The 14,710-nt window shown below is 33.2% G+C and overlaps 1 protein-coding gene across 1 annotated transcript in view; it reads left to right on the top strand.

Annotated features, from left to right (window-relative positions):
- Nucleotides 1–14,710, top strand: part of LOC106469521 (Down syndrome cell adhesion molecule-like protein Dscam2) — a 120,162-nt gene that overhangs the window by 87,970 nt on the left and 17,482 nt on the right. Inside the window, exons 17-23 of the mRNA XM_022398060.1 lie at nt 1,106–1,252; nt 4,778–4,936; nt 5,757–5,896; nt 6,459–6,612; nt 8,777–8,891; nt 12,331–12,488; nt 13,716–13,736. Of these exons, the coding sequence (XP_022253768.1) occupies nt 1,106–1,252; nt 4,778–4,936; nt 5,757–5,896; nt 6,459–6,612; nt 8,777–8,891; nt 12,331–12,488; nt 13,716–13,736 (894 nt within the window). The remainder of the gene's footprint in view (nt 1–1,105; nt 1,253–4,777; nt 4,937–5,756; nt 5,897–6,458; nt 6,613–8,776; nt 8,892–12,330; nt 12,489–13,715; nt 13,737–14,710) is intronic.

Raw genomic sequence — 14,710 nt, 5'->3', positions numbered from 1 at the left:
TATTCTACAGAGACAGTCTGAAATTGGAACACCAGTGCATAATACTATTCTACAGAGACAGTCTGAAATTGGAACACCGGTACATAATACAATTGTACAGAGAAAGTCTGAAATTGGAACTCCGGTACATAATACAATTCTACAGAGACAGTCTGAAATTGGAACACCGGTGCATAATACTATTCTGCAGAGACAGTCTGAAATTGGAACACCGGTACATAATACAATTGTACAGAGAAAGTCTGAAATTGGAGCACCGGTACATTACACTATTCTACAGAGACAGTCTGAAATTGGAACACCGGTACATAATACTATTCTACAGAGACAGTCTGAAATTGGAACACCGGTACACATAGATTACACGGCAGCAAAGCCTACGCAGACATAATAGTAGAGGTTATCAATATGTCGGTACTGATAATGTTAACTGGTTTTTATAAACATTTTAAAGTTTTTGTACACAAACAGGCATATCGATAGGAAAGAGCTTGGTAAAAAGTAAATGTTTTGGTATTATTCTGTTATTGATAGGAAAGAGCTTGATAAAATGTAATTGTTTTGGTATTATTCTGTTATTGATAGGAAAGAGATTGATAAAAGGGAATTGTTTTGGTATTATTCAGTTATTGATAGGAAAGAGATTGATAAAATGTAATTGTTTTGGTATTATTGTGTTATTGATAGGAAAGAGCTTAATAAAATGTAATTGTTTTGGTATTATTCTGTTATTGATAGGAAAGAGCTTGATAAAAGGTAATTGTTTTGGTATTATTCTGTTATTGATAGGAAAGAGCTTGATAAAAATGAATAATTCTGGTACCATTCTGTTATTGACAGAAAAGGTCTTGACAAATAAAAAATAAAATTCCACAAATATAATCATATTTTCATTTGTTTTCTTGTATATATAAATTGAGACATAGCAATTAAAGACAACTTGATATTTTTATTACAATTTCTCATGATTATAACATTCCTAATATATATATATATATATTGACAGTTTGTAACCATTCCCTCCATTATATATTCATAATAGTTAGTATTCATACATAGAAAACATAACTGAACTTATTATGAACATTTATTTAAATTTCTTTAGTGCCCACACTCCCTCCAAGAAGTGTGAAATGTATGCCTCTGACGTCGCAAAGCATAACGATTACGTGGCTGTCTCCACCACAGACATCCATTAATGGTGTCCTAAGAGGATACAAAGTTTTCTATAGACCAGTGACGTTGTTTTATGGTAAGTTTAATGAATTGTATATAAACTAATGGAATCATGTCGGTCAAGCTCTTGTTTTAAAGGCATTAACCCTGATCTCCGAAAGTAATCCAGGTAGAAGTATGCCATTTTTGGAATGTCTTCTTTGCCAGATTTTCCACACTTTAGTTCTATCGATACCAAGTTACAGAAGGTAAGGTACAGTTTGTTTGTTTTTTAATTATGCACAAAGCTACACAAGGGCTATCTGTGCTCTGCCCACCACGGGTATCGAAACCCGGTTTCTAGCGTTGTAAGTCTGCAGACATACCGCTGTGCCACTGGGGGGCAGGTGAGGTACAGAGGGACCACACTATACTGTAATAACGTATGAAAAACGTTTCAAAAACCTATCGAAGAAAAACTATAATATATATAAAATAAAATGAGTTTTAAAGTCACGTTTTCACTTGTTGAAATTATTTGTTATTTTCCAAAACTACACTCGCAGAAAGAAAAAAAAAAAGATAAAAGGCACTTTTTGCGAGAATTTGTTTGTTTTCTTTTTCTTTTGGAGTTTTATAATATTGTCATTTTTTATTCGTGGTTTATTTGCTCGTGTTCATTTGTGTCATGTTTATTTTCTTGTTGTGAATCATTAGTCGCCTTTATTATTGTTTTAATGTTTTATTTCCTTTTTATATCTGAATTGGTCTACTAATCTTTTCCTCCCCCTTGTTAGGGAAAAGTAAAAACGAAAATAAAACGTTCGATCACAAAGACGCAAGGGTTATGACAAAAGGTTATGACAAAAGGTTATGGAAAAAAGTTTGTTGGGGATAAACTGAGTTAACTGACTACAAAAAACATGGTTTCAGTAAGGACTACCGAATGTAGGGAACATATAATTCTGTGATTCACAATTTGCCAGAAGCTTTATTGACAAGTCCGAAATAGTTCTCATTTTTAGAGAGGAGCATTTATTGTTTGGTCTTTGCAGTTACGTTAAAAACAACCTTTAACAGATAACGACTAATAAACCATCCATAAAGCTTCAACGTTTTTCTACTTTACTTTATACAGTTGTCTTTTAAAATAAGTAAAATATTACTAGAAAAATAGATAACTTAATATCAGTACATAATTAGAAATGATAATTTGAATAGATAGCTAGTATTAGTGTATAAATACAAACTACCTTTGGAAAAATACAAACGACCTTTGGAAAAATAAAACGACCTTTGGGGAAATACAAACGACCTTTGGAAAAATAAAACGACCTTTAGAAAAATACAAACAACTTTTGGAAAAATAAAACGACCTTTGGGAAAATACAAACGACCTTTGGGAAAATACAAACGACCTTTGGAAAATACAAACGACCTTTGGAAAAATAAAACGACCTTTGGAAAAATACAAACGACCTTTGGAAAAATACAAACGACCTTTGGAAAAATAAAACGACCTTTGGGAAAATACAAACGACCTTTGGAGAAATAACTTGAAGATGTCTCATAGTTATACAGTATATTTTTAAATAATTAAATCGATATCAGCCCGTTGTTAAGAACTCTACATTAGAGGCAAATCGATACAGTGTTTTGTTAACATTTTTTAAAATATTATTTTAAAAGTTTAAGTGAATGCTTTTTTTTAAATATTTCAAAGAAGTTCAATAGTGAGTTTAATGAGAAAACGCCTATTGTTAGGAATTATCTTATGTCTGTATTCATATTTTGTATTTATGGCAAAGCGACTCAGTCTATTTACCGATGTTCCTAATTTTGAACAACTGACCAGAAAGAAGGCAGCATTGTTGCCAGATTTCGAAATGGAAACAAGCCACTCCTTAAGAAATTACCACTCCCCAGTGGCACAGCGGAATGTCTGCAGACTTACAACGCTAGAAACCGGGTTTCGATACCCGTGGTGGGCAGAGCACAAATGGCCCATTGTGTAGCTTTGTGTTTAACTACAAACAAACAAATAACAAACTACCACTAAACAATGTGCTTCTGTTGAAAGGCAATAGTAACAATGAATATCAGCAGGAATTTAATTTTTACCGCTATTGGGTGTGTGTGTTTAACAGACATAAATATTATATATATATATATATGACATATTTATAATACAAAACTATTCTTAACTAAAACGCTGCACAACAAAACAAAGTCACCAGGGCACAGGGGTGTAAGATGACCTGGTTTTAGAAGGTGTCTGCAGAAATAGGACCCACATAGCGGTAGGGATACACATAAGAGAGCCCACGAACCGCACATTGCGAGTCGAGCGCCCTAACCAAATCAGTTGAGAAGAGAGAGCAAATATCAAGGAGCCGGCCCGGCATGGCCAGGTGGTTAAGGGGCGTTCGACTCGCAATCTATGGGTCGCGGATTCGAATCCCCGTCACAACAAATATCCTCGCCCTTTCAGCCGTGGGGGCGTTATAATGTGACGGTCAATCCCACTATTCGTTGGTAAAAGAGTAGCCCAAGAGTTGGCGGTGGGTGATGATGACTAGCTGCCTTCCTCTCTAGTCTTTCCCTGCTAAATTAGGGACGGATAGCGCAGATAGCCCCCGTGTAGCTTTGCGCGAAATTCATAACAAAGCAAACCAAACTTAAAGGAGCCCTGTCGTCCGTCTTAACGTACAAAAAAAAAACAAAAAAAAAGGATATACTCTTCCGATAGTGAAAATTTAAATCTTAGCGTTATGATAAATTACTATGGTAAATGATAAATTACTGTGGTTATGATAAATTACTATGGTAGTACAATGAAATTAGATACACTGTTGTCGAACATAGGTCGTCACATGATTGAATATATGACTGGTAACACTCTATTAACATCGAGAAGAAATGGTCTTCTTTAACTTGCTTCGAACAGATCTTGAAAGACAAAGAACTTGTTATTTATTTAGTATATTATCTGAGACACCTGGTTTTAAAGACTTGAGCGTATTGATTATGTATCTGAAATAAGCAGATACCTGGAATGATAGACTGGGCGTGGCCTATGGTTAGCGTGCCGAAGTGTGAATCTGAGAGGCAATGGTTCGCGTCCAGTTTTTGCAAAAGTGTGCGCTCTGCACTTTGGTGCTATGGATGCAAGGTTGCTCAAAAGTTGGCGGTGGGTGCTGTTGACTAGCTGCTTTCTTCTAGTCTATTAGACAGAATGACGTCATGACTTTCACATTTAATATCACTATAATCATTTTCACGTATACGTAACCTAAACAGAATGACGTCATTGCCCAATCTACTCGTATATTTCATCGTACAGTAATAATTCCGTATCAAATACTAAGTTATTTTTAAATGTGATTTTATATCGTCATACTTACCAATATACATACAGATGTGTACGAACTGATTTTCAGATTCATATTTACCTATTATTGAACAGAAATTGTTATTGGAATGTAAGATTTAAGGTATAATGTAAGGCCTAGCGTAATTATCCTAATTACTGAAATTCCGGATTCGAATTAAGCTATCCGTCTAAGAAATTTAGAGCCAGCAGTCCGTAATTTAGCTAACATCAAACTTTGTGTATTTTTAGATCGTTTGGTTTCTCCACTTGTTCTCAAAGACGATGCAACAGTAACTACAGTACAAGATTTGAAAAAATTTACCAACTATAGTTTATGGGTCTTAGCTTTCACGAGAGAAGGAGATGGCGTTTCGAGCGAACCTGTGTACTGTCGGACCTTACCGGACGGTATTTTAATTTAATTTATCTTTTTTTTACTTAATCACTAACAGAATATCCACTTTGCCGTATTTGATAAACTAATAAGCCCGTGACTTAGTATGTAGATAGTTAAAAAGCTTGAGATTATATCCGTGAGGTGATCGTACAGATGTTTTGAACAATAGTTAGTATTTAGACAAAATAGCACACGTAAATGTTGTGTTTAAAATTCTCCACCTGATCTGAGCTCACTGAATGCACACCAAAATGGAATCGTCTGCCTCATCAGATTAACTTAAGTTAACTGTAATGTGGATTAATGGTCATCCTTTAAAGTTAATGGTCTGTTAGGATACTACTAGTCTTTATTTAAAAGTGGATTTTATCCTTATGGTCTGTAAGGATACTACTAGTCTAGATTTAAAGGTGGACTTTATCCTTATGGTCTGTAAGGATACTACTAGTCTTTATTTAAAGGTGGACTTTATCCTTATGGTCTGTAAGAATACTACTAGTTTTTATTTAAAGGTGGACTTTATCCTTATGGTCTGTAAGAATACTACTAGTCTTTATTTAAAGGTGGACTTTATCCTTATGGTCTGTAAGAATACTACTAGTTTTTATTTAAAGGTGGACTTTATCCTTATGGTCTGTAAGGATACTACTAGTCTAGATTTAAAGGTGGACTTTATCCTTATGGTCTGTAAGGATACTACTGGTCTTTATTTAAAGGTGGGCTTTATCCTTACGGTCTGTAAGGATAATACTAGTCTTTATTTAAAGGTGGACATTATCCTTATATGCTGTTTCTACACTTGTGTATTGTGAGTTATTTTTAAATTTCTAGTTCCGAGTGCTCCTGCTGATATCAAAGCTATTCCCATGTTTTCCAATGGCATCTTAGTGTCGTGGAGACCACCAACACAGCCTAACGGTCTTATTCAACACTACACTTTGTATCAAAGATCGTTATTCCGTGGTCTTCAGGTAAGTATTCAATATAGATAGCAAGTAACATATTCAGCTCGGTGGCTCAGCGATAAGTCTGAGGGCTTACAATGCTAAAATCTGGATTCGATAGCCGTGGTGGAAAAAGCACAGACAGCCCATTGGGTGCCTTTGTGCTTAACGACTAACAAATGCATTCAGCTATTCTAAACTATATCTTAGTTCCCACTGGCTCAAAATAAACGCTGTCTTTATAAAAGAGTACTCTTGTGTTTTTATTTTCAGTAGGTCTGCCTCTGTTTTATTATTATTACTCCAGAGTCTCTTTGTGGTTGTTACATTTATAGATATGATGTAAAAGAAGAATTACAATTGTAATTCGACCATAAACTTTAACATTCTGAATAGAGATTCCTTTTAAGTGCCTTTCAAAGAACTTTCATTTATCATTTTCGAAGATGAAAATACGATTCACAAGTACAACCAACAACAACAACAAATAAAATAGTATACATTTGTTTTTTTACCTTTGGCGTCTGTCCAAAATATTATAAATATATTTCCTTAGATATATATAACGTTGGCTTTTTTTAATGTTCAGGACACCACTTATCATCGAGTGGATCCATTTAAAAGCCACTTTAAAGTTTCGAACCTCGAGAAAAACAAGCGATATGAATTCTGGTTGACTGCCTCCACAAATATTGGGGAAGGTGAATCAACACGAGTCTTGTCACAAACCACTTCAGAAACAAGTAAGTTGGCCATTCTTTAAGACACGAAAAGACAAAACCTTAACAAAACCCGAACGATGTTTTTTGTTTCTTATTATCTATTGAAAAGTTCATGAATTCACATTTAAAAGCACTTGTGTCAATCGTTTTAATGCAATAAACGAAAGTTTTTACCTCCAAAACAAGTAGTAAATATTGGGTAACATTAAGAGAACATCTTTTTAAACATTAAGAGAATATTCTCTCCTCCAAGTTAATTTGTCATTCTTGTGACTGAAATATTCAAATTAATTCATTCAATTATTATTTTTTTTGTTTTGTTTTGTTTTTGAATTTCGCGCAAAGCTACACGAGGGCTACCTAATTTAGCAGTGTAAGACTAGAGGGAAGGCAGCTAGTTATCACCACCTACCGCCAACTCTTGGGCTACTCTTTTACCAACGAATAGTGGGATTGACCGTCACATTAGAACGCCCCCACGCCTGAAAGGGCGAGCATGTTTGGTGTGACGGGGATTCGAACCCGCGACCCTCAGATTGCGAGTCGAGTGCCTTAACCACCTGGCCATGCCAGGCCTCATTCAATCATGAGAAATATTTCTGTGTCAGCTGTGTTAAATGTTAGGTAATCTTTCATATTATTATCTGTATGTCTTTACAGACATTATTAGTACATTACATTATATTGTTCACGTACCATAACAAGGGCAGATTATATTGTTCACGTACCATAAGGAGAGCATATTATATTGTTCACGTACCATAAGAAGGGCAGATTATATTGTTCATGTACCATAACAAGGGCAGATTATATTGTTCACGTTCCATAACAAGGGCAGATTATATTGTTCACGTACCATAAGAAGGACAGATTATGTTGTTCACGTACCATAAGAAGATCAGATTATATTGTTCACGCACCATAAGGAGGGCACATCATATTGTTCACGTTCCATAACAAGGGCAGATTATATTGTTCACGTACCATAACAAGGGCAGATTATATTGTTCACGTACCATAACAAGGGCAGATTATATTATTCACGTACCACAAGGAGGGCAGATTATATTGTTCTAGTAAAATGTTATACACAGTTTTCTGAAAGATATAGGCACTGTCTGTATTCCTGATTCTGCTTTATGTATTACTTGATGTTGTTTTACTTTATTTATTATATGCTGTTGTTTTACTTTATTTATCATTTAATGTTGTTTTACTTTATTTATTATTTAATGTTGTTTTACTTGAATGTATTTTAGAGATCAAAATCTTCTTTTCACTAAAAATATGTTAAACGATATGGGAGGGAGATTTTATTGTTAGCCTACAATGATATCGTAAATGTCTAGTTTAAATTATACTGCTTGATCTGAAACACAATATTGAAGATTGATTCTAATGTTTGCATAAAGTACAATATTGAACTCAACCACAGAAACTATTATTCATCTGAAGCATGTCAGACAATAAAGAAGTTACATTTTTAAAGTTGAACACGAAAAGCTGACAAGGCACTAACACCCAAAAGGCCCAGTATTTGTAATACAAACCATGCTAGACTTCACATATTATTCTTTCTTCACACATTAATCTTAACTTGCCCATTACAGATTTCAAATCAGAGATGTGTAAAATAGAAATTCGTATATATTTCTGCCTCTCGCATGTCACCAACCAGGAGGTCTTTTGTTCAGTAATAAAACTCGTCAGATGGGCTGGATGATGATGGACGAAACTTTCTCTTAAATACCATTTATATATGCAGTATAAAAAGTCTATAAAGTTGTAGTTTGAATGCGGAAAGTTGGCTAAGTATTTAAAACTAATAGATCCAAAGTTTGGGATAAAAATCGCCATTTCGCCAATGCAGACTTGTAAATCGGAGTTGTTGCATATAATGACATTTTGCTATTGGCACATATTGATGATCGAAAGTTTCAAATCCACATTAATTTTTTTCACCTAAAATACGTTAAGATGAAACTGAGGCCAAGTTTTGTGGTTCATTTACAATACAATACACACCTTGGGCACCAGATTGTGTATAATATGTTAAATGGAATTTTTTTACACAATAAAATTCGTTTTGTTTGAGACTAGGTCAATTGAAATAACTAAATAGCAACTGAAAAACATTTCACAAGTGAGCAGTTTTATAATTATATTCGGATCTCATTTTTTATAGCACCTGCAAGGATAGCTTCGTTTTCTGAGCATCTGGCAATTAGCCGTGGATCTGAAGCCCATTTGCCTTGTTTAGCTGTAGGAATTCCGACTCCACACCGAGAGTGGTCATTCAGGTAAAGAGGCATAATACAAGCTGTAAAGTGATTTTTTATAAAATTGAATAAATCAAGAGGAAAATTACTCTTACACTAAAAAAAGAAAAGAAAAATGTAGCTGGATTTTGTTTTGTTTCTCATTTGTGTTTGAAAAGCCAAATAGAAATAAAAAAATATATGGCTCGTCACGTCTAATATAATTATATATTTATTACTGTTATAGTTATATATTTCTTGATGGCTAATTTCGCTAGAAAAAATGCCACTTCTTTAGACGTTATAAACATGGATTCCGAATCTCTACTATTGGCTATTATATTATTTCTCTGTTGAACTGTAGTCGTTTGAAAGTTTAGTAAATATGGATAACACCAATTATTTAAATTTTTCTTCTTTGTGTCCAAAAACGTATTTCATTCTGTTAGTAGTAACGTCAGATGTTTCGAGTATTGCTCAAAATTTATTGAATGCTCACCATTGTTTTATTTTTTAGCAACTGAACGTACAAACCACGAAGACCGTAAAACGTTATTAAACAGTAAAAAGTAAATGCGAAGCCCAACATGATTTGATTTACCGTCCTCTGGTGAGACAGCAGTAAATTTTCGGACTTGTAAAGCTAAAATCCGCGGCTCGATTCCCCGCGGTTGACACAGCAGATAGCTCAATGTGGCTTTGTTTTTAAACAAAGAAACAAAACAAATTATTTAAATTATCATATGCCACTGAATTATACTGGTGTCAGGGAACTCTACTCTTCATCAGTAATCCTGGAAAAGGGCAAATTTGAAAAAAAAAAAGACTAGGCCTCATATGGTGTTGAAGTTTATATTACAGCAATGGTAGGAGTAAAAGACATTTCAAAACACAACACATATTATTAAACACTAAAATACATGAAAACAAACTGCCCAAAGCTTAAATATTTTAGATAAAGTTCCACTGGCGTTGTTTATACGATTCAGGATACATAAAATAGCTCTTTAAGAGAAGCATATTCGGAAAAACGAAATAATTTCCTTAAAAGTGACGTTTCGGGTATATACTCTTCGTAAGGCTTAAAAAACCTTTGTTTAGTTCTCTAAGCCTGATGAAGGGTATATACTTGAAACATCGCTTTTCAGAAAATAAATTCGTTTTTCCGACGTTATCTCTTTTAACAAGTTATTTTGCGTTGTCTTAAAAGTTCATATATCGGTTGTTAGTCATTATTAGCACGCTTACCGCCAACAAGTTGAGTTATTAGCGTTCACAGCTATGGCTGTTAGTCATTGTTAGCACGCATACCAACAATGAGTCGGGTTATTAGCGTTTACAACTGCGATTGTTAGTCATTGTTAGCACGCATACCAACAATGAGTCGGGTTATTAGCGTTTACAACTGTGATTGTTAGTCATTGTTAGCACGCATACCAACAATAAGTCGGGTTATTAGCGTTTACAACTATGATTGTTAGTCATTGTTAACAAGCATACCAACAATTCGTCGGGTTATTAGCGTTTACAGTTAAGGCCGGTTGTCATTATTAGCACGCCTACCAATAACTAGCGAACCATTTAGTGGCGACGACAACGGCTTCTATAGAGTTTAGTAGCGCATGAGTCGATAATGTACATTATGAACGTTTTGTGATATGCCTTTCTCGAAGTGTAATCGTTTGAAACAAGACGCTATTCTTAACGTTTCTTTTTATTATTTGATTTATTTTGGTTAAGTTTCATTTTTTTTCTAGACTTACATTATTTCAATTGATTATACTTTCAATCCATTTGAATCTGTATCATATTTTATGAAATTACCTTTAACCATTTGCATATCACAATTGTATATAACTCAAATTAATTAAACGTGTTATTCTTTATATACTGAACTTAAAAACTGTAATGTTTTTAGAAAATATTTACGGTGTTTTAAGGGAATGCAGCGTGTGCTATTCAAGATAAAATATTTACGGTGTTTTAAGGAAAGCAGCGTGTACTATTCAAGATAAAATATTTACGGTGTTTTAAGGAAAGCAGCATGTGCTATTCAAGATAAAATATTTACGGTATTTTAAGGAAAACAGCGTGTGCTATTCAAGATAAAATATTTACGGTGTTTTAAGGAAAGCAGCATGTGCTATTCAAGATAAAATATTTACGGTGTTTTAAGGAAAGCAGCATGTACTACTCAAGATAAAATATTTACGCGTTTCCCTAATAAAATTTAGTCTGGACGTATACATTCTTACACACCCACACATGAGTGCTAATCAAAAATACTAACAAGTAATTAAGTTAATCTCACAACAGCTTAGTATTAAAAACTCAAATAGACCAAGTTTGCACAAAGTCGAAGTTGAGATTTATTTTGGACTTACACCAACACCACACGAAGTTTGGCACATTTCAGTAAGGCCTAAATAACTGTACTAAGCACTAATGTGGTCATTAATTAGTCAGTCTATTAGTCTTCACAGCTTTAATGTATAAAAATATAAGTTGAAATTGATTTTTTCCCTTTAAAAATGTACGTCGAACAAATAATAAAGCACTGAAACTTTTTAAAATGATAGACCCCCCCCCCTAAAAATAGTATAAACAGTTAAATTTATAGTTTACATTTTTCCTTTAAAAGAGAAATAAAAATACTATTTTTTGTGAAGAAATTTCGAAAAATAATCTTAGATGGATAATCTAAAACGTGTTAAAATTACGAAATACTGAAAGTTCTCACGATAACGCAACAATTTGCTCACCAGAATAGTAAAAATTTGAAATTAACGAATCAAAAATTAATTATTTAGAACTCAATAACCTAATATTTCAAGTACGAAAAAGAATCGTTTGAGCTTCATCCGATTTCATTTGTTATAGCACGTGATAAATGCATTTTTAAACACCTAGAGTATTTAATTTTGTATTAACTTATCAGTTCTAGTATAGGAAATAAATAATTACTAAAGACTAGATGAAATTACTATCAGTTCTTTTCTAGAAATAGTAAATAATTAGTAAAGCCTAGATGTCATTATTATCAGTTCTAGTATAGGAGTACGAAATAATCACTAAAGACTAGATGTCATTATTATCAGTTCGTTTCTAGGAGTAGTAAATAATTACTAAAGACTAGATGTCATTATTATCAGTTCGTTTCTATGAGTAGTAAATAATTAGTAAAGACTAGATGTCATTATTATCAGTTCTTGTTTAGGAGTAGTAAATAATTAGTAAAGACTAGATGTCATTATTATCAGTTCTAATATAGGAGTAGTAAATAATTACTAAAGACTATATGACATTATTATCAGCTCTTTTCTAGAAGTAGTAAATAATTACTATATGTCATTGTTATCAGTTCTAGTATATGAGTAGTAAATAATTACCAAAGACTATATGTCATTATTATCAGTTCGTGTCTAGGAGTATTATTTCTGACATTGTTGATTTTGTTATTATTGCAAAACTTCCACTGAAGGGGTCAACCAATTGCAGTAAAAGGAAGTAAAGTACGTGTGTTAGCCAATGGATCTCTCATTATCCCAAGTGCTGCAGAAAGTGACTCCGGAAACTACACCTGCCATGTACGAAATACTCACGGAGCTGATGAGATTGGGTTCGTTGTGAACGTTCAAGGTAGCTGAGTTTTACAACTATTATCTATTTTTACAGTCGGCAACATTTATCAAGAAACAGTGCAATAAGCCTGCAACGTAAACTGTGCAATTCAAATCAGTGCAGAATATATCCAGTGACTAAAGTGGAGTTGGGGTGGGGTGGGAAATGCTCACCCCACTAACTTTTTCCTCATAGAAAACTTTTAAAAAAATCAACTCTTCGCTATATTTTCTGAACTATCACCGAATTTTGGATAGTTTGCCCCAATTATATTCATGCCCTAGATAAGTTTTCGCGTAAAATCGTACGCTCCTCATTGTAGGTCCTCCACACAGCTTATTTTATCAACTCTCCACTATAATATTTTCTGATCTATCACCGAATTTTGGATAGTTTGCCCCAATTATATTCATGCCCTAGATAAGTTTTCGCGTAAAATCGTACGCTCCTCATTGTAGGTCCTCCACACAGTTTATTTTATCCACTATCCACTATAATATTTTCTGAACTATCACCGAATTTTGGATAGTTTGCCCCAATTATATTCATGCCCTAGATAAGTTTTCGCGTAAAATCGTACGCTCCTCATTGTAGGTCCTCCACACAGTTTCATTTATTTTATGATACTGTTTAAACTCCTCTTGGTCCTTTGTCACACATAGGTATGGGGCTCTTCTTAGCGAGGGGAGGAAGGATCCTAGATCCGCACTCACCTTAACCATTGTGTTTTATCAGTTGTATAATTCACATTAGTACACCTTTATCTCACTTAAAAATCAATATGCATAGTTTGCAAATACATAGTGGCTAATTAAGCCCAACCAATCTGGTTTTTACGTACATGTTTTCGCGTCACAAGGCTTTAAACTGATAGCTAATATGTATATATATATCGTTGTTTGATTTTTTATGGGAACTCATTGCATTTTCTCATGTTTAAATTTATTAATTCCGAAATCTTTTTTTTTTATGAACAAAGATATGTGGTATTAAAGTTTGAAACATTTTTTTTTGTAATTAACTACATAATCCCTCCTTAACTATAGATTTTTTTCATTAGCTAAAATTGTACAATTTTAAGTTAGATAAAATTAAAATTAGTTTTATAAAGTTGTAAAGAATAATTAAAAAATAAAAATGTATACATTGTCACTACGAAGTTTCAAATCTATGTGTGAATTAGATACTGTAAAAACTGCATTACTGTTTTAAGAGTGTTAAGGTGCTTTATTTTTGTTGTTTTAGCGAAATACACGCTTGGGAAAGGTAAGTGTCTCGTTTATTTTTGGTATTAAGTTTTTTTTCAGTCATATATAATGCATAGAATATGATAACTTTCATTTATTTATTTAGTTTTACTTTGACAACTTTTCCATTCTCCGGTTATGACGCTGTAGGAATGTATATACATTATACGTTACAACGTCCTTATCTTTGTACACTACTCTGACATTTAAATATATAAAACTTATGTTCACCCCTTGTTAAGTTTTGAAATATCTTGCACATACATTATTGTTAATTAAATTGAATTAGCTATTCCTTGCAACATTAAAAAAAATAAAGAATTCAAGTGGATTTCCATACATGTGAAATATATTGAAGACAAAAAGCTCAGAAAAAGTTACCGTGATATGTTAATATGCTTTTAAGTATAATATAATACCAAATAACTGGTTTCATTGAGTATATTTCAGCTTTTATTGTTTCCTGGAAAGCATATAAAGTAGTTCAGTAATTATAACATTAAGAGTGGTAGTATATTGAATGCTTCAACCATAGCTAGCACAGCACATTTTTCCTAGTGTAGCCTGGCATCTGAGATAAATTGCTACGATACATGTGATTGGTTAGCTACAGAGTCAAGTATCGGTACAATAAAGACATACCAACAAAAAAACTAATGTTTATGAAGATATAAAATAATGAATAGTAATAAATAACAAACATTTAAATCGTACAATAAATAGCTAAAGTATTGGTACCATAATTAAAATGTAACCAAGTTAGTTGTAATAAAAAGAAAAGTAATAACATAAATATGCTAGGAGGTGTGCCTAACACGATTAAACCGAATTTAACATTTGTCACCTACAACTCACAAAGAGCAGGCAACAAAAAACAGTAAATAATGGCAAATCCTCAGTAACAGATGAAAAGACAACGTGATGAGATTCGAGAAAACTCAATAATAATAATAACAATATTTATAAAAGGGAGTAATATCTATGGTAAATATT

Source organism: Limulus polyphemus, unplaced genomic scaffold, assembly GCF_000517525.1.
Source record: "Limulus polyphemus unplaced genomic scaffold, Limulus_polyphemus-2.1.2 Scaffold3525, whole genome shotgun sequence".
Lineage (NCBI taxonomy): Eukaryota > Metazoa > Arthropoda > Merostomata > Xiphosura > Limulidae > Limulus > Limulus polyphemus.
This window is presented reverse-complemented; position numbering and strand designations above follow the sequence as displayed.